Below are 25696 nucleotides of genomic sequence, written 5' to 3'. Positions count from 1 at the left end.
TTTAAAAATTCAGTATGTAAATAAGTAGCCCTCGTTATTTATCAGTAGTGAGAACACTACAATAAAATGTTTAACCCAATTGTCGTAGAAGATTGATTTATTCTTATATTTAACCATTTTATTATTCTAAATGAACTGTTTGTGGGGGAGAGGTTATGTTTGTATATAAGAACATAAAACATACAAGAGCCTGTCTATGAGAGCTTGTTAACCTCAAAGTCACATTTTAAAAGGAACTCTATACCACCAACTTTTCCAAAAATAAGATTTGGAATTAAATACCATAGTTTATCTGTTTAATATAATGTCTAATCCAGTTCAACTTGAAAAACCAAAATCAAGCACATTCAAAGGTCCTTGATTATAAGAATTACATAAAATATTTGTATTTAAATAGTGTGACTAAAGAAAAGATTTTGGTAGATTAACTCTTCTGCAGGATGGACTAAACGAGACAAAACTCAACCTTTGAGTGATGAATCCCTCATGAGCCACATATCAAATCTCGGTTTCATCTTCTCCATAAGGGATTGCACTCTGTCGGATTGATTTTTTACAGATATCAATACCAAGAAACGTAACTGGAATACCTTCAAATTCAGTTAAAGGAATATCATTGTCTTTAAGTGGAAAAAGAGTACATTTTTTACATTTAAAGATAAACCTGAAGCTTTAGAAAATATATTGAGACACTATATAACTTTTTTAATCTGTAATGTGTCTTTTAAAAAAATAGCTCATCATCAGCAAGCTGACAGCATTTAATTCCTTTTTCCATAATTCTGATGCCTTGAAAGCAGTTATGATGTATATATCTGCATGACCAGAAGCAATAGTAACGAGCCGCCGGATCTCCTGGTGTTTGCCCCGGGAGATGCTGAGTCTACAGAAGTTCCCCATGGAAGTGGAACTGAACTCTTGCAGTCACTATATAAAGTTTGTATTGCCCTTTTAAAGTTTTGACCAAAACCATAAAAATCGAATACGTCAATTAAAAAATCATGTTTCACAGTATCAAAGGCTTTGCACATATCTATAATGTAACTATTATTGGTTATGTAATCCTTATAATCAATTAAATCTAAGATTAATCAAATATTATTACTAATACGCTTTTTTAGTTTTTCTAGGGAAATGTCTTGATCACAAAATGACCTTCTGGGTTTCATCAATATCTTGAGCCACACTTTTTATCCAAGAGAGGAAACATGAGCTCTGACAACGGTTGTGTTCGGAGTTTTTTATAAAATTCTTCCACAAAATTAGACATTTTTGGGGGGTCTTCAGAGATCTGATCATTCAGTTTAAGTTTATATATACTGTTAACACTAACATTTATTTTTTCTAAATTATGAAAATATTTCGAATTCCTTTCACCATGTTCTACCCATTTAAATAAAATATTGATGTCAGCTTGTGATTTCGCTGATTCAGAAATTATATCCTTAAAGGAACACTTCACCCATTTGCATTAAGCTTTGTATTGTTAGAAACCCAGTCATATATTGTAATGATCGTGGATTTTTCCTTTATTTTTCCCTGAGATGGGAGAAATAAGGATTTAAGTGTTTTACTTCCTGCTTTTTATGACGTAAAAATCGTCATTTTGCGTCATAAAAAGCAGGAAGTCCCATTTCATTGAAAAGTGTAGAGACTACAAACACAAGCTCATCATTTATTCAGGGCGTGGGACTCACTCACGCTACAGACCTATTACAGATCAGTGGGTGGGACTTCACTTGCAGATACAGAAAGCAATATCAGCCATCTTGTTTGGAAGCTAAGCTGACAAGCGCTGTGGAGATAGGAAGTTACGACAATGACGGAAGAAACTAAACATGATATGGAAGAAGAGGATTTTGAAATTCTGCTGCTCGAATCCGGTGTTCGTGGCTATCTTTACGAGCCGCAGTATAGTGAAGAGCAGCTGAGGCTGAGGAGGAGCACAGGAGCCCGGACTGGCTCGCGCTGAGGCGGACTGAAGCGGACGAGGAGCCCGGACTGGCTCGAGCTGAGGCGGGCTGCTGGTGCGTGTGCTCTCGCTGTGCGCTACGGACAGAGTCCATCTGCTGCAGAGAATTTCAACGATCGCAATTTCTCCTGGACGAAATCTCTGGATCAGACGAGCACACGGACGTTTGTGTTGTGATGTGAACAATCCTAGTGTCGCACCGCATTTGTTCTGACTGGAACATACAGGTATCATGCAATAATTCACCATATAGAAAGAAATACAAACGAGGAGTAATTCGCTAATGAGTTTGCCAATGTAACGGGGTTCGTTGTTGTGGGAAGAATGAGACGGGAATCGGCGAACATTTAAACATTTTAATAGTAAAATAAACAAATACAAAACAAAAGTATAAGCCAGCAGCCCCTCACTGCTGGCCACACACAACAGAAACAAAACACACCATAAAATCAGGCCTGTTCCTCTCTCGATCTGGACTGTCGTCGCTCCTCGTTTTATGCGTCCGCTCCTCGGTGAGAGACGCGAGAGAGACCGGTGCGTCTTACAGATGTCGATCATTATCACTCACGCCACCGGCCTCGCGCCGCTCTCACGTCCCTCGTCCTGCTCGCCACAGCCAACTAACTATACATTTTGTGTGAAATGAATTTCTAACTCTGGTGGCAGCTCACGTTAGCCTTGTAGACGAGTGATTTATCTGATGTTTGCGCTGTTCTGGAGTAGTGGGAGTGGCTTGCGGAGCTGTGCAATGTGGTGCATTGTGGGAGTTGTTGTCTTTCATACAAATGCGCCCTAAAGTTATTTTCTGTCTTTTCTCGGTCAAGAGGGCACCAAATTCAAAATTTCTTTTACATGTCGACTACATATATGACCCACTTTCAATAAAGATTAATGTTGAAATGGGTGAAGTGTTCCTTTAAGTATTCTATCTTGTCTTGTTCTTTTTTCCTTAGATCATTATTTTGCCCTTTTGATGGCCATATACTAGGATCTGGAATCATGTATATACTCCCAATGTTTGCCATATATTTAGTGTTTTTTTGCTTTTATCAAATTTTCATTTATGATTTTTTTTGGCTTTTTCTTTGAAGATTTTATCACTCAGAAGTGTATTATTTAATTTCCAATAATTTGGTTTATATTTTGTTGATTGATCCCTTATACACGGTACTAAAGTAATCATATTATGATCAGAAAATACTGAGGGCTCCATCTTGGTTTCTTCCACACTGTCTAGCAACTCGTTTGAAATAAACCAGAAGCCAATGCTGGATCTCTCAGATAAATCTCGTTTCTCCAAGTGAACTGGGGATTTTTAGTCTCCATATGTCACAACAGTATAAATGCATACATATATGATTGTACTCTCCATAAGTGCCTCTGAAGGATCTTTGAGGTTGACAGTCTTTGATGGGGTCACTTATGCAGTTCTAGTCCCCCCCTCCCCCCCCCCCCCCCCCCCCCAAAAAAAATTCATTAAGCATTGATGAAGGAATTCAATAAGGCATTTATTTGTTCATCAAATTCTGCAAAAAGGTGTGTGTTTTATGACTATTATTATGACAATATATATTACCCATAATGAAAATATTCTACATAAATTCATTAACTAAAATAACCGATTTTCCTTAATCATGAACAACATTTTTAAGGATTTTTCCCTTTATATATGGCGACGCCAGCAGATTTACTGTTTCCATAAGCCATCCAGATATTGTCTCCCCACTGATTTTTCCAGAAATTAAAATCTGAAGCTAAAGCATGTGTTTCTTGTAGAAAATAAAAATACAGCTTTCCTTTTAGTCTGTTCTTGTATACCCCTCACACCAAGTGAATAAAATGACAAAGACAAATTGAAAAGTAGAACAAGTTAACTCCAAAAGAAAAAGAAAAAAAGAGTTTTAGATATAACAAAGAGGGAAAATGATTTTCTTCACCTTTTGAATACAGATTGTATCACAGTGATAACATGAAAATAATGCAACAAAGTTTGTTTCTAGAAGAATATTGCGTCATCGTCCACCTGAAGTAAGGCAGATCAATAATATAGTTGAGTATTAAATGTCCCCAACTAAGCAGCCAAAAGCCAAGGCGACAGTGGAGGAACCAAACTCCATCAGGGACAGAATGGAGAAACCCTCGAGAGAACCCAGACCCAGTTCTCCTCTGGCCAACGGTGTGTGTTTATGATTCAGGTGTCACAGGTCAGAGGTCACGGGTCAGAGGTCAAAGGTCACGGGTCACAGGTCAGACTGGATCGGAACAGTCAGAATATTATCCAGTTGTCTGGTTGAAGATCGGACTCACGCCGGTATGGAGATGAGTTAAAAGTGGTGAAAAGTTAAGTTTATAAATTAGAGCCCATGCTAAGAGAACCTGATGATGAAAGTTGGAGCGTTTGATAGGGAGTGTGGATATATCATAAGTACACATTAATAAAATAATAAATGCCACCACAAACAAGTTGAGGAAAAAGAGTCCAAACAGAAGAGATGGGCTGATAGGCTGAGGAGCGTCACATGACCCAGGTTAGCTGTTACGCTTCCTCCAATGGGAAGACCCTCTCATCGCCCTATAATGGTTATCGTTTACATGTGTGTACTTAAGTGAGCAAGCGATCATTTAAACTGAAATAAACAATTATTCATTTACAAATTCATTGAAACTGTGCATGTGTAGAATTAGCCTCAGTTTCTAGAAGAAGAAAAATATTATATAATTATGTGAAAATGAGCAAAGTGACAAACTTCACTGTTGTTTATTGATCTGTTAAAGCAACATGAGAGTGTGTGTGTGTGTGTGTGTAGTGCTGGATATCAGTCATGTGATCATCACGGCCCAATCACAGCAGCCGTACTGATACTCAGATCTACAGCACTCTTACTCATGAGATATGGGTTAAATATTGGAAACATGATAAGAGCAGGAAGATCCAGATCTACAGGAGTAACTTTACTGAGTATTGACCGGTAAGATCCTCACAGAGCCAAGATAACAACAGAAGAATGGAAAGAGTGTGTGAGTGAAGGTGGTTGTGAATGTGTGTAGATGTGTGTTAGTTACAGATTCAGAGAACGACACCGTTCCTCCGTCATAGTCCAGATTCACTCTCACACGATTAAGCTTCTGTTTAACACGAAAACTAGAACCTGGAGTCCATCCGTACGACACACTCCAGACATCAGTGTTGAAGAAACCTCCTCCCTTCCTCCGGTTTGATGGTGTAGTTACTCCAAGACTCCACCATGAACACTCTTTAATCTCCACATCCCAACAGTGTGTTCCTGAGTTAAAACCCTCTGAACCCAGAATACAGGGATACCCGTCAAATCTCTCTGGATTATCAGGAAGAGTTTGTTTGCTCCCGCTGTATCTCACACTGGTCAGATCATCAGACAGGACGAGACGTGGATCTGCAGTGTTTGGATCCAGAATCACAGGAGCTGATGAGACACAATCAACACATGCTTTTATTCTGATCTTCATATAATGATCAACAGTGAACCCAACACAGATTATTATGAGTTATGACACTCGTCCTGTTGATCAAACTCATTTTCCTCTGATCACTGTCAGTGCTGTTATTAGTTTCACACTCGTTTTTATCATCAGCGTTTAACGGCATCAACTACAAACATCAAATATGGGATTCAGACATTTGTGTCCATCAAGAGAAACTGATACTTTGGGAAAGTTATAATAATAAATCAATGAGATCTGTTGAGATTTCTGCTGTAGATGAAGAACTGTAAGTGTGTGTGTGTGTGTGATGTTCAGCAGCTTCTGATCATCTTCATTTCATTGGCTCTTATCCTCCTTACTCTCGGGCGCTACTGTCGGTGTAACAGGTCGTGTTCCCGCATGTTTTAGTTCCCAAACTCTCTAAAAAGAGGATTAGCACACCGCTAGCATAGACTGTTTATGACCGTTACCATGGAAACCTCCGGTTCCGGTTCAGTGACAGGAAGTCGCGCAAGGAAATGGAATCATGGGAGCTGGGAATAAGGTGGACAGTCTGTGTGTCGGTTTAAAACAGTTTATTCTGACGGTCTGTTGTGTTTGACTAACTCATTATGTTAGATTGAGAAATTATTATTATTATTCTGAGACTAAATGTTCTAATTGTAACTCCTCCTAAAAACCTCCAGACTCGGTCCTGACTCCGGCTTTATCTTTTATAACGGATCAGACTTACAGTTTTCCTAAAAATGAGGATCAAAACTGTCTTTGACGGAATCTTCAAATTGTGATATAGATGGCCCATATGTGTGACATTTCACTCGCTATAATATCATTATAATATGAAACAAATAAGATGATCAGAATAAAAGAAATATCTGGGCTATGAAATGTACAACGAATGAAAAGAATGATCAATGTATGAACTATGTATGACTTGTTTGAGGAAAAAACCTTTGACCCACAAAACTGCCGTTATCATGCACAGGATACACAGACCCCCACCCTGCCTGAGGCAGTTTCCAAGAACCAGATGCACTGTTTATGTTATCTCACCTCCTATATACTGAGAATTAGGGTGTGCTGTCGCTAGCTAAATGTATCCTGCTGACGTATATGATTGCTGTTATCTGCGGAAAGTGACTGCTGTTATCTGCGGAAAGTGACTGCTGTTAGCTGCGGAGAGTGCTTGCTGTTAGCTGCGTAAAGTATTTGCTGTTATCTACGGAAAGGAATTGCCGATAGCTACCACCAGTACCGGTTGAAACCTGGCTATAAAAGAAGGAGAGTCAGACGGACACTTCGCTCTTCCTTGCAAACAACACTCTGATATCCCAGCAGTTGTCAGAGGCAAGAAGCTTCAAGCCTAGCTAGTATCTATCTGTTAGTTAGTACTCATTTTGATCTGTAACAAGTGTTTCTTTTTCATTTGATTATTTTAATAAATTCTGTTACATTTATTATAATCATCTGACTGGACCTTGGATCATTGAGTGCTGTTCACTTTCCTTCAACTGAATCAAGAAGATTCTTTCTGGGGAGAACCAACAACAAGGGGTGAGAATTCTTTTGAGATAAGAATAATTCACTGTTGAATTTGATTGATCAAACAGCCTAGCCAAAGAGGCAGCATATAACATGTAAACATATAGAGTGATATGTGTACTACAAACTGTTATAGTGCGAACACGGTTGAAGAGTACCGCAAAAGGTAGACTTATAATATAGAGGGGAAATCTATTATCTCTATAATAGAATACGAATTTATATAGACTGATCACCTAACTCTTGAGGACACGACTAAAGGATAGGCTCTTTAGTTACCGCGGGATTATATTGATGTCCTGAACGGATGTCTTATAATTCGGAACGGTATTAATCGTGAAAATCCATCGCATGGGGGCTCGTCTGTCTATTTAATAGACCCGGAGCAAAAGCGAATTTAGATCAATCAACAACTGGATGACCTAGACAGACTCGCTGAACAATAGGGGACGCCCTATTAAGAGAAAAGCGAGAGAAACCGCGCAGCAGAACCAAGAGTATCTGACTAAAACTGATAAGAATCCCTTAAGTGAAGGGTCTTATGATTTCCTTAAGAGAAGGAAATAAGAGTTTTCCTTAGCCTGCATTTCCAACTGAAATGACTCAAATGGCTCAGGTGCCACCAAACTTAAGTGCAACTCCTGTCCCTCAGCCGGCGATCGTCTACCAAATCGTCGTAACTAAACGTGATAATTTTCATAGACAGAAAACTGCCAAAGAAGGAGAGGCAGGATGGAATATAGGAGATAACGAAATAAATAATGGCCAAGAGTTTATCTGCAATGCAGCAGCAGATGTAAGGGCCATCATAGAACGCATAAACAACAATAGAGCGCCTGGGGATAAAATCAAAGTGCATTTTGATTGAGGGATGGATGTAACATACAACCCAACCGCTGATGCTAGTATAGAGGTATACTATGGTAGAACAAGAGTAATGTACGATGGTACAGCTCTTCCCCAGAGAAGGCGCCGAGATTCTCAGAATACGGAAATTAATTTTTCCGATGGGGAAAGACCAGGCCCTAGTACCCAGAGAAGATTAGATTTTCAGGATGAGAGTCTAGGGTCCACTTACGAAAGAATGATGCATGAACTGTCCCAGGCTGTTGGCAGTGTAGGCAGAGAAGCTCCAGTGGAAAGCACAGGAGGAAATGAGCCCAGACAGGGTGAAGAAAATGAATGGGAAGGAGAAGCAAGTGATGAAAATTTTTGGGACGAACCAATCGCACAAAGAAATAGGGTTAATCACAAAAGGGCACGGCCTTTATCTCAAGAAAGAAAGAGCAGTAGTCATGCTAGGGAGCACATAGATCTGGCAGGAAGAAAAACCCCAACCAGACCAGGACATAGACTACAAAGAAGAATTTCAAACAGGGAACCTGAATATCTGCAGAAGATGTTACTAGCAGCAACAGGGCCTACTGCTGATGAAATTCTAGACATGCCTAATACCAGTGCAAAGGCCAAGCAAGATATGCTAGCAGAATAGAAAGACTCCTGTCAAAAGGCCCTATCGTTATTACTTCGAATGCATCTTCCTGAACATAAAAATCGGAAAGGAAGGGATCCTATTATGGGGGACGTTTTTGAACTAAGAAAAGAAGTACTGATAGATTCAAATAAAGCAATATATAATAGGAGGATGCCAGCAGAGACTTTACCAGTAAATGAGGAAGATAGAGAAGAGGAACTAGAATATGACGAGGTAGATGAGGATCAAGGGCCCAGAGGGGGTCTGGGCATAGACTTAGCCAGACTAGCCGACTGTTCTCTGAAGAAAAAGAAAATGGCAGAAAGCACCCCGAGGAACAGAGGCCAATACAGGGAACCAGAAGTATCCCAGGTAGAGTCAGACCCAAGTGGGTCTAGCTCCTCAGATGAAGAGATATACCAAAGCCCTGTGAGAAGAACTAGGGCGAGAACTAAGCATACGATAACCGCTACTGAAATTGGCATGTTCAATGGGATGAAACTTGATCATAAAGATAACATGAAAAGCTGCCAAAAGATAGTGGAGCTGGGTCAGAGGCCAAATATCCATGATGAGGATATAGAGCTTATGATTAATCAACTGGTAGGGTTAGATTTAAAAATTGACGATATTTCTCTTCACCAGAAAAACATTTCTGGAGCTACTGCAAAAGAAAAGTATGAGAAAGGGCTAAAAGAGAGGGAGGGATCCTACAGGGGTCCTAATTTTCTGCAAAAATAGAGCCCATAAAGGCAAAAATCCAGTACAAACAGTGAAAGAACTACTGAAGTTTGAAAAAGACCTACCAGGCCTGACCCCTTTGAAAACGTGGGGAAAAGAGACTGATTGGGATGAATTGCAAACATTTGCAGTCAGATATGACAGACGGTCCTAACAGGAAGCCGAGAAAAAGAGTGATCAGGGTTTCAATAAATTGACAAATACCAGACAGCAAGGTCTTAGAAAGTCAGATAGACTCAAAAACGTGCAGGGCCGTAATGCCCCACAGGGGCCTAGATACGTTGATAAGCCAAAAAATCCCAGGGAACACAGGGGACCAATTAGAACAGATAGCTATCAGCAGAGAAGTAGATCACAAAGCCGGGGCAGGCCAGGTAAATCTACTCTGGCACAAAAAGCATCACTAAGCAAAAATGGATCAAAACCAAATGGCTCATCATATGTCCTGAGGGAAGAATGGGATAAGATGACCCCGGAGCAACAGGGCAGACTAAGGGAGAAAAGGGCTAGAGAGAGGCCAGCTGTAAAGAGCTCATACAATAATGACCAAGCTAGAACAAAATCAGTGAGAACAAATGAGTTGCATCGAAAACAACAATAGGAAACCCCTAGAGGAAAAGCAACTATCCAATCTGACCAAATTAAAGAAATAGACGGCTTCTTTTACATAGATTACAAGGATAGAACCTTTATTCTTGATACAGGAGCCGAAATAACTTGTACTAACGATTTGCCAGCAGGCGCAGAGAAACAAAGTGGCATGATGAGAGTATACGGCTTCAGTAAAAACCAAAGTCCAGTTTGTTCGGACTGGTATTTATGGGAAGGCATAGCCATTATTCCTAATCAGTCAGAGAATTTAATGACGCTAAAAGACGCCTGTACCATAGTAAAAGAAAGCAATGAAGAAGTCTCAGTCAGATGGATGAAAATAGTTGACCTCAGGGGTGAAATTGACAGAATGGTAAAAGACACTATTCTGGACAAAAAGAAAGTAAAGGAAATTTTGGAAAAACATAAAAAAGGGGCCGCAAAATTCAAAAATGATGTGGGCCTATTAAAACAGGAATATGAGTATGAAATAAAAGGAGGAATACATAAGCCACAAAGACAGTACCCAATTAATAAAAGGGCGTTGGCAGAAATCAAAGAGACAATCAAAGAATTAGAACAGTTGGGGGTAATTAAAGAAATAGACAATGCGGTCACGAACTCCCCAATACAAGCTGTCCCGAAACCAGATAATGGTTTTCGTCTAGTTACGAACTTTAAATCTTTGAACAAAGTGACTGAACCAGACACTAGATATCTAATAAACGCAAAAGACGTCACTAATGGTCTACCTAAGGGTGAGATACTGACGAAAATAGATTTAGCCAACGGTTTCTGGTCAGTCCCATTGAAGGAAGAAAGCAGGGCTAGAACAGCGTTTACTTTCAAAACTAAGCATTATTGCTATACTCGACTCCCTCAGGGTTTTATGAATTCGCCTAACGCTTTTCAGGCTATTGTGGTTAGCCTAATGGAAGGCCTACCAGTGACTGTGTATATTGATGATTTAATTATCATCAACAATGACCCCGAAGAACACCTGACAATTGTAGATGAAGTCTTGACTAGGCTAATAAACGCGGGTTTTAAGCCTAGTTATAAGAAGATCGAAATTGGGAAAAAGGAAGTAGATTTTCTAGGCTTTGCTACAACAGGAATAGATAGAGGACTTTCAAAAACCACAAGGGAAAAATTGGAGGATTTGAGACAGAATAGTCCAAAGAGCTTGAAAGGATTGCAGAGTTTTATGGGTCACATGAATTTTATCAGGGATCTGATACCAGGTTATGCAAAACTAGCTAAACCACTTTATGGGGCCACGAAAGGAAACGAACTTAAATGGAGTGACAAGCTCGAAAGAACCAGATTGGAGCTAATTGATTTAGCCTTGGCCTCAGGAAAAATAGCAAGAAGGGAACCTGACCAGAAATTAGTAGTGAGTATAGAAAATACTAAAGATGAAATGGAACTGGTACTGTATAATGAGAAAGATAGGAAAAATCCAATTCAGTTCATGTCATACCCAAAGCCTGCTAACCAGACAATACAAGAACCAAAGTCGGCAACTGACATTCTGGCTAGCATTGCAAAATGCTTGATACCAATAAAGACTTTAGCCCTAGATCAACAGATAATTGTGGAGTCCAAAGGGGACGGAATAACTCAGCTAGCAAGAGAATCTAAAAATCTGGAGCGCCCAAAGTTCACCAATTTACATGGGCAAAATGGAGCAAACTTTTGCACGACACGCAAATAGTTTTCGGACAGAGTAAGGTCAATAAAAAGGATAAAATAACAGAAATCCTGAAAGGAACCAGTATTTGTTATTTCACAGATGGCTCCAAAGAAGATGAAGAAACTTGGTGGGGTTTCATTAGGAAAGAAAAAGGTAAAATTGTCTTTAAACAAAAAGGACAGTTGGCTAAAGATGAGTCAGCACAACTGGCGGAAGTCACTGCAGTTTTCAATGCCTTGAAACATATGAAGGCAACAAGTGCCTTAACCGCAGTTCTAGTTACAGATAGTGACTACGTGTACAAAGCGCTAACAGAGTACGTCGATACGTGGAAACTTAACGGCTTCAGCACCACAAAGGGCAAGCCGCTAAAACAAGACGTTCTATGGAAAGATATCGCCTTGTTGTTAGAGGAAGTGAAACCAAAGGTGCTACATCAGAGTAGCCATACGGTTCAGACAACATCAGCTGCGAAAGGGAACTCTGAAGTTGATGAATATATCAGAGACAAGACAGTGCGAATTTGTAAAATAATTAGAGCAATCACTAAAGAAAGCGAAAAAGATATTGTCAAAACCTTGCATGAAGACTTAATGCATCCAAGCTTAAGTTACATGGCAAAGTATTGCAAGGCCACAGGGCTGCACATACAGAATCTGAAGACAACTTATCTGAAAGTCAGGAAGGAATGTCCAGAATGCAGAAAAGTAATGACAAGTAGAAACAATGATTATGGATCAATAAAAACAGAAAAAGAAAATGAAGAAATAAGTGCCGACTTCGCTGGCCCAATTCGGCCCAAAACGGCTCTGAAGAACTGTTACTTCTTAGTAATAGTGGATAACTGCTCTAACTTCCTGCAGATATATCCATGCAAACAGGCTACTAGCTCAGTAGTAGTGCAATCACTGAATGAGTGGATAAAATACCGTGGTCCTCCGAAGAGGTTCCGCGGCGACAATGCAGTAAATCTGACTGGTAAGGAAGTTGAACAATACTGTAAAAAGACAGGGATACAGTTAATAAAAAGTGTAAAATACCAGCCGGCTAGCAATGGAATTGCGGAAAATGCAGTAAAGAGGTGTAAAGAGTTTTTTGTAAAGAATGAACAGCTTGGACCGTGGGACACCTTGATTGACCAGTGCACACACTTTTTAAATTACAGAATCAAACCGAGTGAACTTGAAAGTGAAGATCAGCCTGAAAAAGGAGATTTTAACTCCAATCCATTTAAGGTAGGCGATCAAGTAATTATATTGCACCAGATCAGAGGAAAAAGATTCAAACACAAAACAGGAACTGTTGATAAAGTAATCAATATCACGTCAAATACTAGTGTAGAACTCGAAAATAACGGAATTTGGTCATGTCGGGACATAGTAAAAGCATAATGAGGAGTGTGGCATTTGAGTCGATTATTGGGTCTAAAACCGGATGGGTACAATGTCAAAATGAAGCATATGCCCTACTGAGAGTAAAGAAGTGGCATGAGGATTGCCCTGAGGGTACCAATAGCAGATTGATACCATTCACAAGTTGTTGCATTTGCGAAAGTGGCAACGTGGCCGAGTTGCTTTGGGAAGGCCCAAATGAAAAGCGACCAAGCAAAGAAAGCTTGAAAGAACCTCTCATGAGGGGGGGACAAAACCTTTTTCCCTGGTACAATCCAGAAGGGAAAATAGGGCACTGTGCACTTGGAGAAGTCATGGTGTGCGGAAATTGCAGACTGGGAAAACAAATGTGGGTCATCCAGAAGATACAACCAGGGACAGCTGGTTGTGTCTGCCGAACCTGTAAATTATGTAAAGAGAAACTTATTTTACTCGGTTCAAAATGTTCCTGCAAGTTTAGAAAGTCTAAACTGGAACTGTGTAACAGATGTGATAGGCTAGAAGAGCAGAAATGGGTTCAGACTGTCAGTCAGAAAGAAGTCTGGTTAACCCGAAAATCGAAGATTGCCATGGGATGTGTTGCCCAAGGCAAAATAATGACCTGCTGGGTTAGCAACCCGATCCCTTTAATGGAAGAAGAAGAAAGGGCATGGCTATATCGATATTGTCATTTGTCAGGACTGACTAGTCCTTCCTACACTGATCCTCTGGAAGAAGGATCTGTGATGGGCCAGATTCTGGGACAACTGACCTGTCTGGATGTGTGGGAAACAGTGATCTCACATAATCTAAGTGAACCAAACAAAGTCATTCTTGTGAAAAGAGAGGGTCAGTATGAGAGCAGCACAGTCGAACAGCTAGTTGTAGCTGAGGCAAAAAATCTGAGCGAGAGATTGGCTGCTCCAAAAACGAGACTGGCTGCTCCAAAAACATTCTTAGGGAAAGATAGGCAAACCTCTGTTTTCTCATCCACAGCAAAGATGACTAGAGGGGGGAGAGGAAGGAGACTGAAAGATGAATACAGAAGACTTCATCAAGAAAGGAGAAGAGGCTACCAGGAGGTAGTCGCAGGGCTAAGTTTAACTTTCATTCTCTCAGTAGTTATCTTAGGTGGATTCGGAACACAGGAGGTGGAAGAAACCTACACTGTCTACCCCTGTAGTAAATTGGAGAAAATAACTAAATTATACTGCTATAATCAAACAATAATGAACAAAGGCTCGCCCCTGATTTTAGCAGGAATACTATATGACCCAGAAAATAATGCTAAATTGATAAGGAACTGGATAACAGACATAGACCCTAAATACTGGAATTGTACCAGTGAAGAAAGTTTCCTTAATTCAGTGGCAGATTATGGTCCTACAACAGAAAAAGGAAAGACCATAGTAAAATGGAAAAAACTAGAAGTATTGAATCAAACACATGTCTTACTCCAAGGCCAGAGATTAGACAATACGGCAGCAAAAAATATTAGCATTAAAAACTTTGACCTGATGTGGTGGACCTACTCATACGGAAAAACTATCTCTACGTTAGAATGGAATTGTGAAACAGGCAGAGCCGAAATAAAAAGACTAAAAATAGTTGTAAATAAAACTAAAAGAAAACTAGAGATAATCAAAGGCACGGCAGAAACTGAGGAAATAGAGTCTACTGAGTCAGAGCCGATGAAACCTGCAGCGTTGCGTTTAGGGCCAGCACCAGTAGACCGTTGGATTCGTGGAAGTGAATTCCAGGATAGGACCCTAATTCATTCAATTCATGAAAAAGAACCAATAATCCCTGCAGGAAATACAAACTGGATAAATTGCTACCTCAGGTCCCGAGCCACACCAATGTGTAAGAAGGTCCAAGACTGCCCATGGATAGGAAAAATGTTATGGCCTAGCAACAAAGACAGGTCAACTGTCGATCATAAAAAACAATCTGCCTATAAAACAAACCGGGATAAGAAAGTCTGGTACTGCGTGATAAAAGCTGAAGCCCCATGGAACCAAACCTTAATGGAAAAATATGAGAATGAAACTATCTCTATGTGGCATAAATGGATACTAAAGAATTATAATTTCACAAAAGGAACAGGTAGCGAGGGGGATGGGACTACATGGACTGTGAAAGCCTCATTAGAAGGAAAGAAAAGGTCTCGAGGGAATTTTAGACATCCGTATACCTTAGAATATTTTCCGAATGCAGGAATCCCCGAATTAATTCTAAATATATCCGGAATTGCAGAATACCTAAGAACAGAAGTTACAGACCAACAGTATAGGAGCGCCTTACTGTTGTATATGCTACAGGGGGGTGAAGCCCTAAAGCATTATACTGTTACTAAAGGAACAGATGGTTATGTGAGATATCACGGGAGGCATCAGGACATTAAAGATATAAAAACGGGTAAAAAGGAGGCTAACCTTATCTGGCCAGTACATATGAAATATCTGGGTTCACATCAGATAATAAATTCGTACAAAAAGCAATCCATAGGACAATGGGAGAGTGGTTATTATTTAAAAATAGATGATCCACATACATATCCATGGGGAAGTAGGAGAAAAATATATATTAGACCTACCAAAGGAACCTTCGCCAAACAATGGAATAAGACTGACTGGTACGGTAACCCGTGCACACGACGGGACCAAATAGAAATAGTAAAAAGCTTCAAAGGAAAAAGAATTGCGTACAAATTGAAATGCGTAAAGGAATTTGATTTAGGAACAGAAGTTTTAATGGTAGGGGTAAGAGAAGACAACAAAAAGGTTGAATTCTGGAGTGATCAAGTGGAGATTACATACCCGTGTACTGCAGAATTGTTTAATAAGTGGCAATATGCTACCTTCAGCACCCCTATTATGCAATCATATGCTGCGACGACTAAAAATAAAAGTATCGCCAGAAACTATATGTCCTGCAATTATGAAGCTATGGAAGGCACAGAGTGGACAAAAGAGAATCTGAAAATAACCCCTCTGATACTGAAACAAATGACAGGAGAAACGCAAATAAGAAAAATATGTGCTATAATCCCGTATATTGATTATGAAAGCGAATGGAAAGAGTTACTTCACCCAGTAGACGATTATCTGGAGTTAGAAAGTATAGGAGCACATTGGTTGCACCGGATAGACTTCTGGACAAAAACCAGGAGCCCCTCAGATGTAACATTAATTAAATTAATAGGGAAAGTGGTGAAGAAAGCGTTTGAAGATATCGGGGGAAAAGTGAAAGAAGTAGCAGAAAATGTCTGGAGCGTAATAATAAACACATGGGAAATATTAAGAATTGTACTATATTGCGCCGGGGGCATTATAGTAACAATTGTCACGATGATAGTCCTAATTAAATTGTTGAACGTATGCATCCATTGCAGAAGGTTGCGCCAAATAACTAACAAAGCCAAATATAGAAGAATCCCCTTGTCGGTCGATTTCTCAGAATCCGAGAACGACAGTGAGGTAGAAGGGGAGGGGCTTATAACCAAATTGAGAATATAAAAATTGAAGGACTCGGAGTATCAGCTCACTCATCTGGCCTGATCACCCAGCTGACTGACTTGACCCGCCGAGAATAAACGAAACCTCTTTGAAGAGAACCAGAAGATGGCATCCAACCAAGAACCAAATTCATGGGGAAAGGATTCCAATCTGACTGACCCAACTTGCTCCGATCCGCCGGTAAACAAATCTCAAATCATAATCTACAATATAATTCTGAGCTTTTATTGGCTGATGATGATAATGGGATTAAGGGGGTTATGGCAAATTCCAATTGCATTGTGTCACATAGCCGTATTCAATTTGAGGAGACGGCTTAACCTGTTAAGCTTCAAGCCCATTTTTGAAAAATCCCCAGATATGGCATTCCCAAACTGAAACAGATACAGTTCATGAACCCTTTGTACTAAAAGCACAAGTAAGATCTCATTTGAAAGCTGACACCTGGAAGTTTATTGTAAATGTAGAATTAATTATTGTCATAATGAAAAAAAATAGTTATAAATAGCTTCAAAGTTTTGTAAAGTTATTATACATTTATTTTTATGAAACATCTTCATGAAAATAAAATTGAAGTTGGCATTGTAGCAATCTAGAAATGCACTGCAGCTAAAGCCACATGTCTAACCATGTTATATTTAAAATCTGAAGATGATAAGTCTAAAACTCTGTATTTAGTTCAATGTTTTTCAAGATCATGTCATATGACTTTATTTTGATTAGACTGGTGTTTATTGTCATCTTATAAGCATCTATTCAGTCTATTGCCTCTATTGTTTTGTGATGCAAAAACGAGTCCCATTCAGTCTCAGGCTCCCCTGCACATATTCACACCTCTCCAGCCTGTTTATTGCTCTAAATATGCTTTTCTTTTGTCTGCATTATAATCACTAACGACTAGCAATTCACACTGTTTCAATCCCTCATTTATTTTATAAAAGTTCTCACTTCACAGTGAAACTGTATCAAATGCCCTTTTTGAAAAAAGAAACATTTCAGTAAGCATTCTTATTTAGAAAAAAAATCATAAAAATTACATCGAAGTTAGGTAGCAGGTGCTCAGTACTAGCTAGCATGTTAGCTTAGCACACCCTCAATACACGACAATTTATGAGAATAAAACTATGTTTGTGCTCCAACTTACTTTATAGCGCAAGTCGACTGTTTTAAATAACTTTCTGTAATCTGATTTGGCTTCAGATAAAAAAATCAGATAGAAAATATATTATTTTATTGTATTCTGCACAATTTGAAAGTCTATCTCGATTAGCATTACATTATACATATAATCTATTATTATGAAAATACCTGACATGACTCGAAGAACACAGGTAAATCAAATATCATTGCAATCATGTTTATTGTCTTCAAAACATCTTTATCTGCACTTTACAGCGATCTCGGATAGCTTTGTTTATGAATCACGACTTCCTGAATGTCACATGATTATGGCTCTTCTTCATGTGATCCATATATGGACTTTACTGTGCAACAGCGCCCCAGACTTCAGTATGAATGGATAACACAGTAAATCAGAGTATACAGCGCTCAAAATGATTACATCGACGCATTTGGGTATAAATTCAATAAATATTATTCCTGTCTATAGAAGTCTGATGTAAACCTATGAGAATCTATCAATATTTCTCCAAATCTGCACATGTTTGAGCTAAAAGCCCTGAGGGACGTTGTTTTGTGAATCGCTGTCATGACGATCGCACGGGAGTTTTTTTCTGAATGAGAGCAGCTGACGCTCATAATTCATATTAAAGGTAACGACTCATTTTTTTATTTCATAACTCCTGACACAAATTAAGACATAACTGTCACTATAAGTTTCACAGAATACAATAGTGGTCAAATACTGAAACTTGAGTCTTATATCGTTTTAATGATGTATAGTTTGTCAAGTTAATCACATTAAATATGATAGTAACTTTGAACTATTTAAAAAAAAAACGCTTCAGAGCGCCCACGCACTGGTGACGGTTAACAGGTTAATTTGGCGGGAATATTAATCGGACAAGTTGTTAAGAGCCCTAGAATGAAATCCATATTTGGGACTAGAGGCTTGATAATTCTGGAAACCCTCAATATAATACTCACCACATGTACTTTGGTAAAGTACTATCTTGAGGGGGGTTATGAAAAACTCATAGGATTTTGTTTTACCATTTTTGTGATTTTTTATTTAATGGTACTAGCAATTAGACGAGTAGAAGCTGGAGGTAGAAAAATGGCTATCTACATAGTAGTGGTAATGACACATGCATTAATGACCATGGTGACTGCAGAATATTATGATGATCCTAGAATGTTTGGTATATCAATGATGGTGGTTATCAATGACTGGTTTTATCTAATGAAAATCATAAAAGCTGTTAAAACATGTTGTCTTAGTATTGAGTTAACAATACCTTCTGTAACATCTAATTAGGATTCAACAACCTACAATAGACGAGTGAGGACAAGACACCTTGATGGATACCAACAACTTGCAAATGAGAGAACAAGAAATTGTAATATGTGTAATGGACATACTGAAAGTCTAAGAATAAGATGTTTTTTAGAGGATAGATGGTGTGACATGTGTCCCGAATGTACTGTTAAAAATGATGTAAAAATGGATGAGATTGGAGGAGTAGTTATAACAAAACGAAGAGAGAGAATGGATACTTATGGACCCTGGGTGTCAAGTAGATTCCTTGGATGGTGTATCGAAATGAATTTCCTATGGTGTGGTATAGGCGAAATTCTAGCAATGCAGGCTGGCTCAAAAAATAGTTATACAGCCAAGACCTATCATCTCGAACCGAGGGTATACCTGAAAAGAACCAGTGCTGGTGGTCTGGAAACCATAATAGGAATCGTGTACAGAAGCTGGGTCTGGGGAGACCTAGGTCAATCACCAGATGGTGAAGAAGAATATGAATACAGTTGTGTTTATGTTCCAACAGAGAGTCCTTATATCAGAGGCCCCTGGGGAATGGGCGGAAGTCCCATTCACTCAACGAATCGCGGCCCGAGGAATTCCATTCGGAATCAACCAGTTGAATCTGGACAAACTTCCGAAACTATGGAGGAAAAAACACGAGTTTCAGTGGACACCAGTGAACCAGCAGTGGTACAGGCAGATTGTACTACAGAGTCTGATGAGATGGTGTTACCTCTCAGGGATGAGCAATGATCAGGTCAGAGGGCTGAAAGTGATGATGTGCAGGCCTAATGAGGTCGGCTACCACCTGTGTGAGGTGGAATTCGACTGTATCACACCAAGCGTATATTGTATGGGAAGTTTGGATAGATTAGATAGATTTTTGAAGACAGAATGTCTGATTGGTAACAATGCACAAAAACCAAGGAAACTACAGAGACCCAGAGTTAATTTGAATAGATTCAGAAAAACTAAAAGTGCAAATTAAATGCCACGAGGGGGTGTGATATAGATGGCCCATATGTGTGACATTTCACTCGCTATAATATCATTATAATATGAAACAAATAAGATGATCAGAATAAAAGAAATATCTGGGCTATGAAATGTACAACGAATGAAAAGAATGATCAATGTATGAACTATGTATGACTTGTTTGAGGAAAAAACCTTTGACCCACAAAACTGCCGTTATCATGCACAGGATACACAGACCCCCACCCTGCCTGAGGCAGTTTCCAAGAACCAGATGCACTGTTTATGTTATCTCACCTCCTATATACTGAGAATTAGGGTGTGCTGTCGCTAGCTAAATGTATCCTGCTGACGTATATGATTGCTGTTATCTGCGGAAAGTGACTGCTGTTATCTGCGGAAAGTGACTGCTGTTAGCTGCGGAGAGTGCTTGCTGTTAGCTGCGTAAAGTATTTGCTGTTATCTACGGAAAGGAATTGCCGATAGCTACCACCAGTACCGGTGGAAACCTGGCTATAAAAGAAGGAGAGTCAGACGGACGCTTCGCTCTTCCTTGCAAAAAACACTCTGATATCCCAGCAGTTGTCAGAGGCAAGAAGCTTCAAGCCTAGCTAGTATCTATCTGTTAGTTAGTACTCATTTTGATCTGTAACAAGTGTTTCTTTTTCATTTGATTATTTTAATAAATTCTGTTACATTTATTATAATCATCTGACTGGACCTTGGATCATTGAGTGCTGTTCACTTTCCTTCAACTGAATCAAGAAGATTCTTTCTGGGGAGAACCAACAACAAGGGGTGAGAATTCTTTTGAGATAAGAATAATTCACTGTTGAATTTGATTGATCAAACAGCCTAGCCAAAGAGGCAGCATATAACATGTAAACATATAGAGTGATATGTGTACTACAAACTGTTATAGTGCGAACACGGTTGAAGAGTACCGCAAAAGGTAGACTTATAATATAGAGGGGAAATCTATTATCTCTATAATAGAATACGAATTTATATAGACTGATCACCTAACTCTTGAGGACACGACTAAAGGATAGGCTCTTTACGAATGAATCGCGGCCCGAGGAATTCCATTCGGAATCAACCAGTTGAATCTGGACAAACTTCCGAAACTATGGAGGAAAAAACACGAGTTTCAGTGGACACCAGTGAACCAGCAGTGGTACAGGCAGATTGTACTACAGAGTCTGATGAGATGGTGTTACCTCTCAGGGATGAGCAATGATCAGGTCAGAGGGCTGAAAGTGATGATGTGCAGGCCTAATGAGGTCGGCTACCACCTGTGTGAGGTGGAATTCGACTGTATCACACCAAGCGTATATTGTATGGGAAGTTTGGATAGATTAGATAGATTTTTGAAGACAGAATGTCTGATTGGTAACAATGCACAAAAACCAAGGAAACTACAGAGACCCAGAGTTAATTTGAATAGATTCAGAAAAACTAAAAGTGCTCATTAAATGCCACGAGGGGGTGTGATATAGATGGCCCATATGTGTGACATTTCACTCGCTATAATATCATTATAATTTGAAACAAATAAGATGATCAGAATAAAAGAAATATCTGGGCTATGAAATGTACAACGAATGAAAAGAATGATCAATGTATGAACTATGTATGACTTGTTTGAGGAAAAAACCTTTGACCCACAAAACTGCCGTTATCATGCACAGGATACACAGACCCCCACCCTGCCTGAGGCAGTTTCCAAGAACCAGATGCACTGTTTATGTTATCTCACCTCCTATATACTGAGAATTAGGGTGTGCTGTCGCTAGCTAAATGTATCCTGCTGACGTATATGATTGCTGTTATCTGCGGAAAGTGACTGCTGTTATCTGCGGAAAGTGACTGCTGTTAGCTGCGGAGAGTGCTTGCTGTTAGCTGCGTAAAGTATTTGCTGTTATCTACGGAAAGGAATTGCCGATAGCTACCACCAGTACCGGTGGAAACCTGGCTATAAAAGAAGGAGAGTCAGACGGACGCTTCGCTCTTCCTTGCAAACAACACTCTGATATCCCAGCAGTTGTCAGAGGCAAGAAGCTTCAAGCCTAGCTAGTATCTATCTGTTAGTTAGTACTCATTTTGATCTGTAACAAGTGTTTCTTTTTCATTTGATTATTTTAATAAATTCTGTTACATTTATTATAATCATCTGACTGGACCTTGGATCATTGAGTGCTGTTCACTTTCCTTCAACTGAATCAAGAAGATTCTTTCTGGGGAGAACCAACAACAAGGGGTGAGAATTCTTTTGAGATAAGAATAATTCACTGTTGAATTTGATTGATCAAACAGCCTAGCCAAAGAGGCAGCATATAACATGTAAACATATAGAGTGATATGTGTACTACAAACTGTTATAGTGCGAACACGGTTGAAGAGTACCGCAAAAGGTAGACTTATAATATAGAGGGGAAATCTATTATCTCTATAATAGAATACGAATTTATATAGACTGATCACCTAACTCTTGAGGACACGACTAAAGGATAGGCTCTTTAGTTACCGCGGGATTATATTGATGTCCTGAACGGATGTCTTATAATTCGGAACGGTATTAATCGTGAAAATCCATCGCAAAATGAGCCAAAACTGTTCAAACTCCAACTAAAAAATCATTAAATAAAAAAAAAATTTAAAATCATATTTAAACAGACATCATCCCTAAGCTGCCGCCCCAAAAACGAGCATTTAAGGGACAAACTGGATTGTTTTCCCCCCGGTGGGCGTCGCTCTGTCTCTATTAAACTCAATTAAACTGCCATTATAGCTAATATTTCATATCTATCTATCTATCTATCTATCTATCTATCTATCTATCTATCTATCTATCTATCTATCTATCTATATCTATCTATCTCTATCTATCTATCTATCTATCTATCTTTCTATCTCTATCTATCTATCTATCTGTCTGTCTATCTATCTATCTATCTATCTATCTATCTATCTATCTATCTATCTATCTATCTGTCTATCTATCTATCTATCAGTTTGTGTGTCATATAGAGCCTTTATCTCTCCACCCATCCATCATGTCCAGCTCAGATCTTCAGACTCACTGTTTTGGACGATGTCCTGCATCTTCTTCCAGACTCTGAACGGCAGGTTGCCCAAGTATCGTGGCACATGAATCAAAGCTCCAGAAGCCATCTGTGGATCCGGCCGTGAGCTCTGGACTCTGGAAGAACATTCAGGAGTCAGAACTGCAGTGGCTTTGGATCAGAACCAGAGAGACCAGAGACAGGAGCAGATCACTCACCTTTCCATTGAGACTGGAAACTCCTGCAGAACAAACACACCATTTATCATCAAGAACTCAATCAATCAACCAATGATCAACCAATGATCTGAAATCAGACCTTCAGAAAGCAGACGTCACTGGCTTTCATCATCTCCTCCATGTCTTTGAGTGTGTGTGAAAGAGCTGAGATGTGTGTGTTCATCTCCTCCAGCTTCTCCTTCATCCTCTGCTTCTTCTGCTCCTCTTCCTCCCTCAGTGCAGTGACTGTAGCTTCTTCTTCATCTCTGAGAAACTGATGAAGCTTCTCAAACTGCTGTTTAATCTGACGCTCTGTGTGCTCAGCTTGAGCCTGAAATCACATCACATTCACTTCAATCATCTCAATCGACACATATCAACACTTCACATCATTCATGTCAGAGATAAACTCGATACCCGACATATAACGGATCCAGAAGCAGATTGATGCTCGTCATTTACAGAAATAAGCAACTGGAATCCATTATATTAAATATATCAGATCATAACTGTATACAGTGATCCTACAGCTGTAATGAAGATAACTCCTGATTCTGGTTCCTCACCTTGATGTGTTGAACTGTTTTCTCAAACTCTCCTTTAATGTTTTCATTGTGTTTCAGTTTCTCTTGTAAGGACTTCAGTGCTGTATTGAACTCCTCCTAGAATTGTATAACACATCAGATTGCAGTGAAGAGAAGAGAAGACGATAGAGTGATATAATCAATGATCGAAATAATATTTGCCCCCATCCTGATTTCTTCTATTTTTGTGCATATCTCATACTAAATTGATTCAGAAATTAAAACATAAACAAAGGCAACCTGAGAAAACACAAAGTAAAGTTTGTAAAAGACAATGTTATTTATTGAAGCTAAACGTAATCCAATACCAACAAGGCCTGCGTGAAAATGTATTTGCCCCCGTAGTTACTAATTCCTCAAATATATGAAATGTATTTATACTGTGGTTGAGCTGGACTAAACACAACCAGTCCTGATTACTGCAGTCATGTTCAATCAAACCAACACTGAAATAGGCCTTTTTCAACAGCATGAAGTTGGTTAACAGGTCTTAAAGTGCCTTATTATGCTTTTTCAACATTCCCCTTCATGTAGTGTGTAATACGGCTGTTAGTGAATGTAAATGTTCTACAAAGTTGTAAAGTGGAAAGTGCATGATAAAAGCTGTAGCTGTTCGTGTTCGTGTTGTGTACATGTCGAGAAGACCCTGTTTTCTGCGCTGGAAAAGCGAACTCTCTTTTAAACACTTCCAAGGGATGAGGATGGTGGTTATAATGAGCACAGCGATACAACAGCAGTTTAACCTTCTGACGACTGCTTCTCAAATCTCTGTGAGGCCTAAATGAGATTTACAAAACGCTTATTCATTAAAGATGGGACCGTAACCTCTTTATTTGGACCAACTCCTCAGAATCACATTATTGATGTATATATTTTCTACTGGGTGTTCAGAATACGTAGCTTTGTGTTTAATATTGTGTAAGTTTCCGGTTAATCGGCTAACTACCGTTATTACAGTCTTACTGAAATACTTCTGCTAATCAGCTGTGGGCCACTATTACATAAAACTGTGTCTATTAATGCGGACTGTCTGTCGTTCTTACTACTTTGAGTAAAAATAAAGGATAGAGCAAGATTTGTTTTACAAACTGTAATGTTACATCAGTCATTCTCGTTAGTACGCTGTTTTTGATACAGTTAATGATACAGTTCCTGCATGTGCACTGCAATAAATTAGAAATATACACATACACTTGTTAATGCTGATGGTGAGTGTAACACAGTTCGTTGTTATGGGAAGAAGGAGGCGAGAACCAGCGAACATTCAAACAAACTTTAATAAAAATGAAAAGTAAAGACGACCTCACGGACGACTGCTGTCACGTATAGGCCTTATGTAGCCCCGCCCCTTTTCAGCGCTGCGCTCGTTGTCTTTTGACTTCCGGTCTGTATTTCCACAGCGATCTTGCATAGGTATGAATGAACTGCTCGTAAAAAAGTTCCCGGTCGACATTTGTTGAGACATCTGCTTTACAATGCTCATGATAACTTTTGTTAACTCTACAATAAGTAAATCCACTTCACCAGCTTATTACTCCTGGACAGCGATGCCATAGAAATATACAGAGCGACCGCAAAAACAGAAGTTCAAAGACAATATTCTAAAGATGGCGGCGCCCACGTTTCTCTAGTGCATAAGGTCTATAACAAAATAAAGCACAACATAAATCCAGGCCTGGCCTCTCTCATCCTTCACTGTCGTCGCTCCTGCTTTATGCTTTGCTCCTCCGTGAGAGACACGAGACCGGTGCGTCGCGCAGGAGTCGCTCATCAGCAATCACGCCGTTCTCCCCCGGCCCTCGTCCTCGTCCTGCTCGCCACGGTGAGGAACTACAGCTGCAACATCTCATAATGTTCCTCAAACTGAGTAGCGGATCACTGAGAAACGTCCCGCTCGAGCCGTCCTTGCGTTGGATAACTAGTTCTTTCGATGTTTCATTGAAACGTGGGGCAAGCATGTTAATTGGGTGTGTGAAAGACTTCACCAGAGATTGTATTTTTTACGAAGATTGTGGTTTTATGGAGTTGATAGGAAAATGATGTTCCTTTTTTAA

General features: G+C 39.4%; 1 protein-coding gene across 2 annotated transcripts in view; it reads right to left on the bottom strand.

Annotated features, from left to right (window-relative positions):
* Positions 1-4563: 4563 nt before the first annotated feature.
* LOC130082712 (E3 ubiquitin-protein ligase TRIM39-like) overlaps positions 4564-25696 on the bottom strand; it is a 32658-nt gene continuing 11525 nt past the window's right edge. Inside the window, exons 2-6 of one of the 2 annotated variants that reach the window (XM_056247568.1) lie at positions 23625-23717; positions 23159-23389; positions 23059-23081; positions 22859-22977; positions 4564-5415 (exon numbers count right to left, since the gene is read on the bottom strand). In XM_056247568.1, coding sequence (XP_056103543.1) covers positions 4925-5415; positions 22859-22977; positions 23059-23081; positions 23159-23389; positions 23625-23717 — 957 coding nt within the window. In that variant the 3' untranslated portion in view covers positions 4564-4924. Of the gene's footprint in view, positions 5416-22858; positions 22978-23058; positions 23082-23158; positions 23390-23624; positions 23721-25696 lie in introns of both variants that reach the window. The other variant, XM_056247567.1, reaches the window with a different exon arrangement.

The sequence above is a fragment of the Rhinichthys klamathensis genome, unplaced genomic scaffold (genome assembly GCF_029890125.1).
Source record: "Rhinichthys klamathensis goyatoka isolate OS25496 unplaced genomic scaffold, OSU_Roscu_1.1 h1tg000049l_1, whole genome shotgun sequence".
Classification (NCBI taxonomy): Eukaryota; Metazoa; Chordata; class Actinopteri; order Cypriniformes; family Leuciscidae; genus Rhinichthys; species Rhinichthys klamathensis.
The sequence above is the reverse complement of the archived record's forward strand: the minus strand, read 5'-3'. Positions and strand labels throughout refer to the sequence as shown.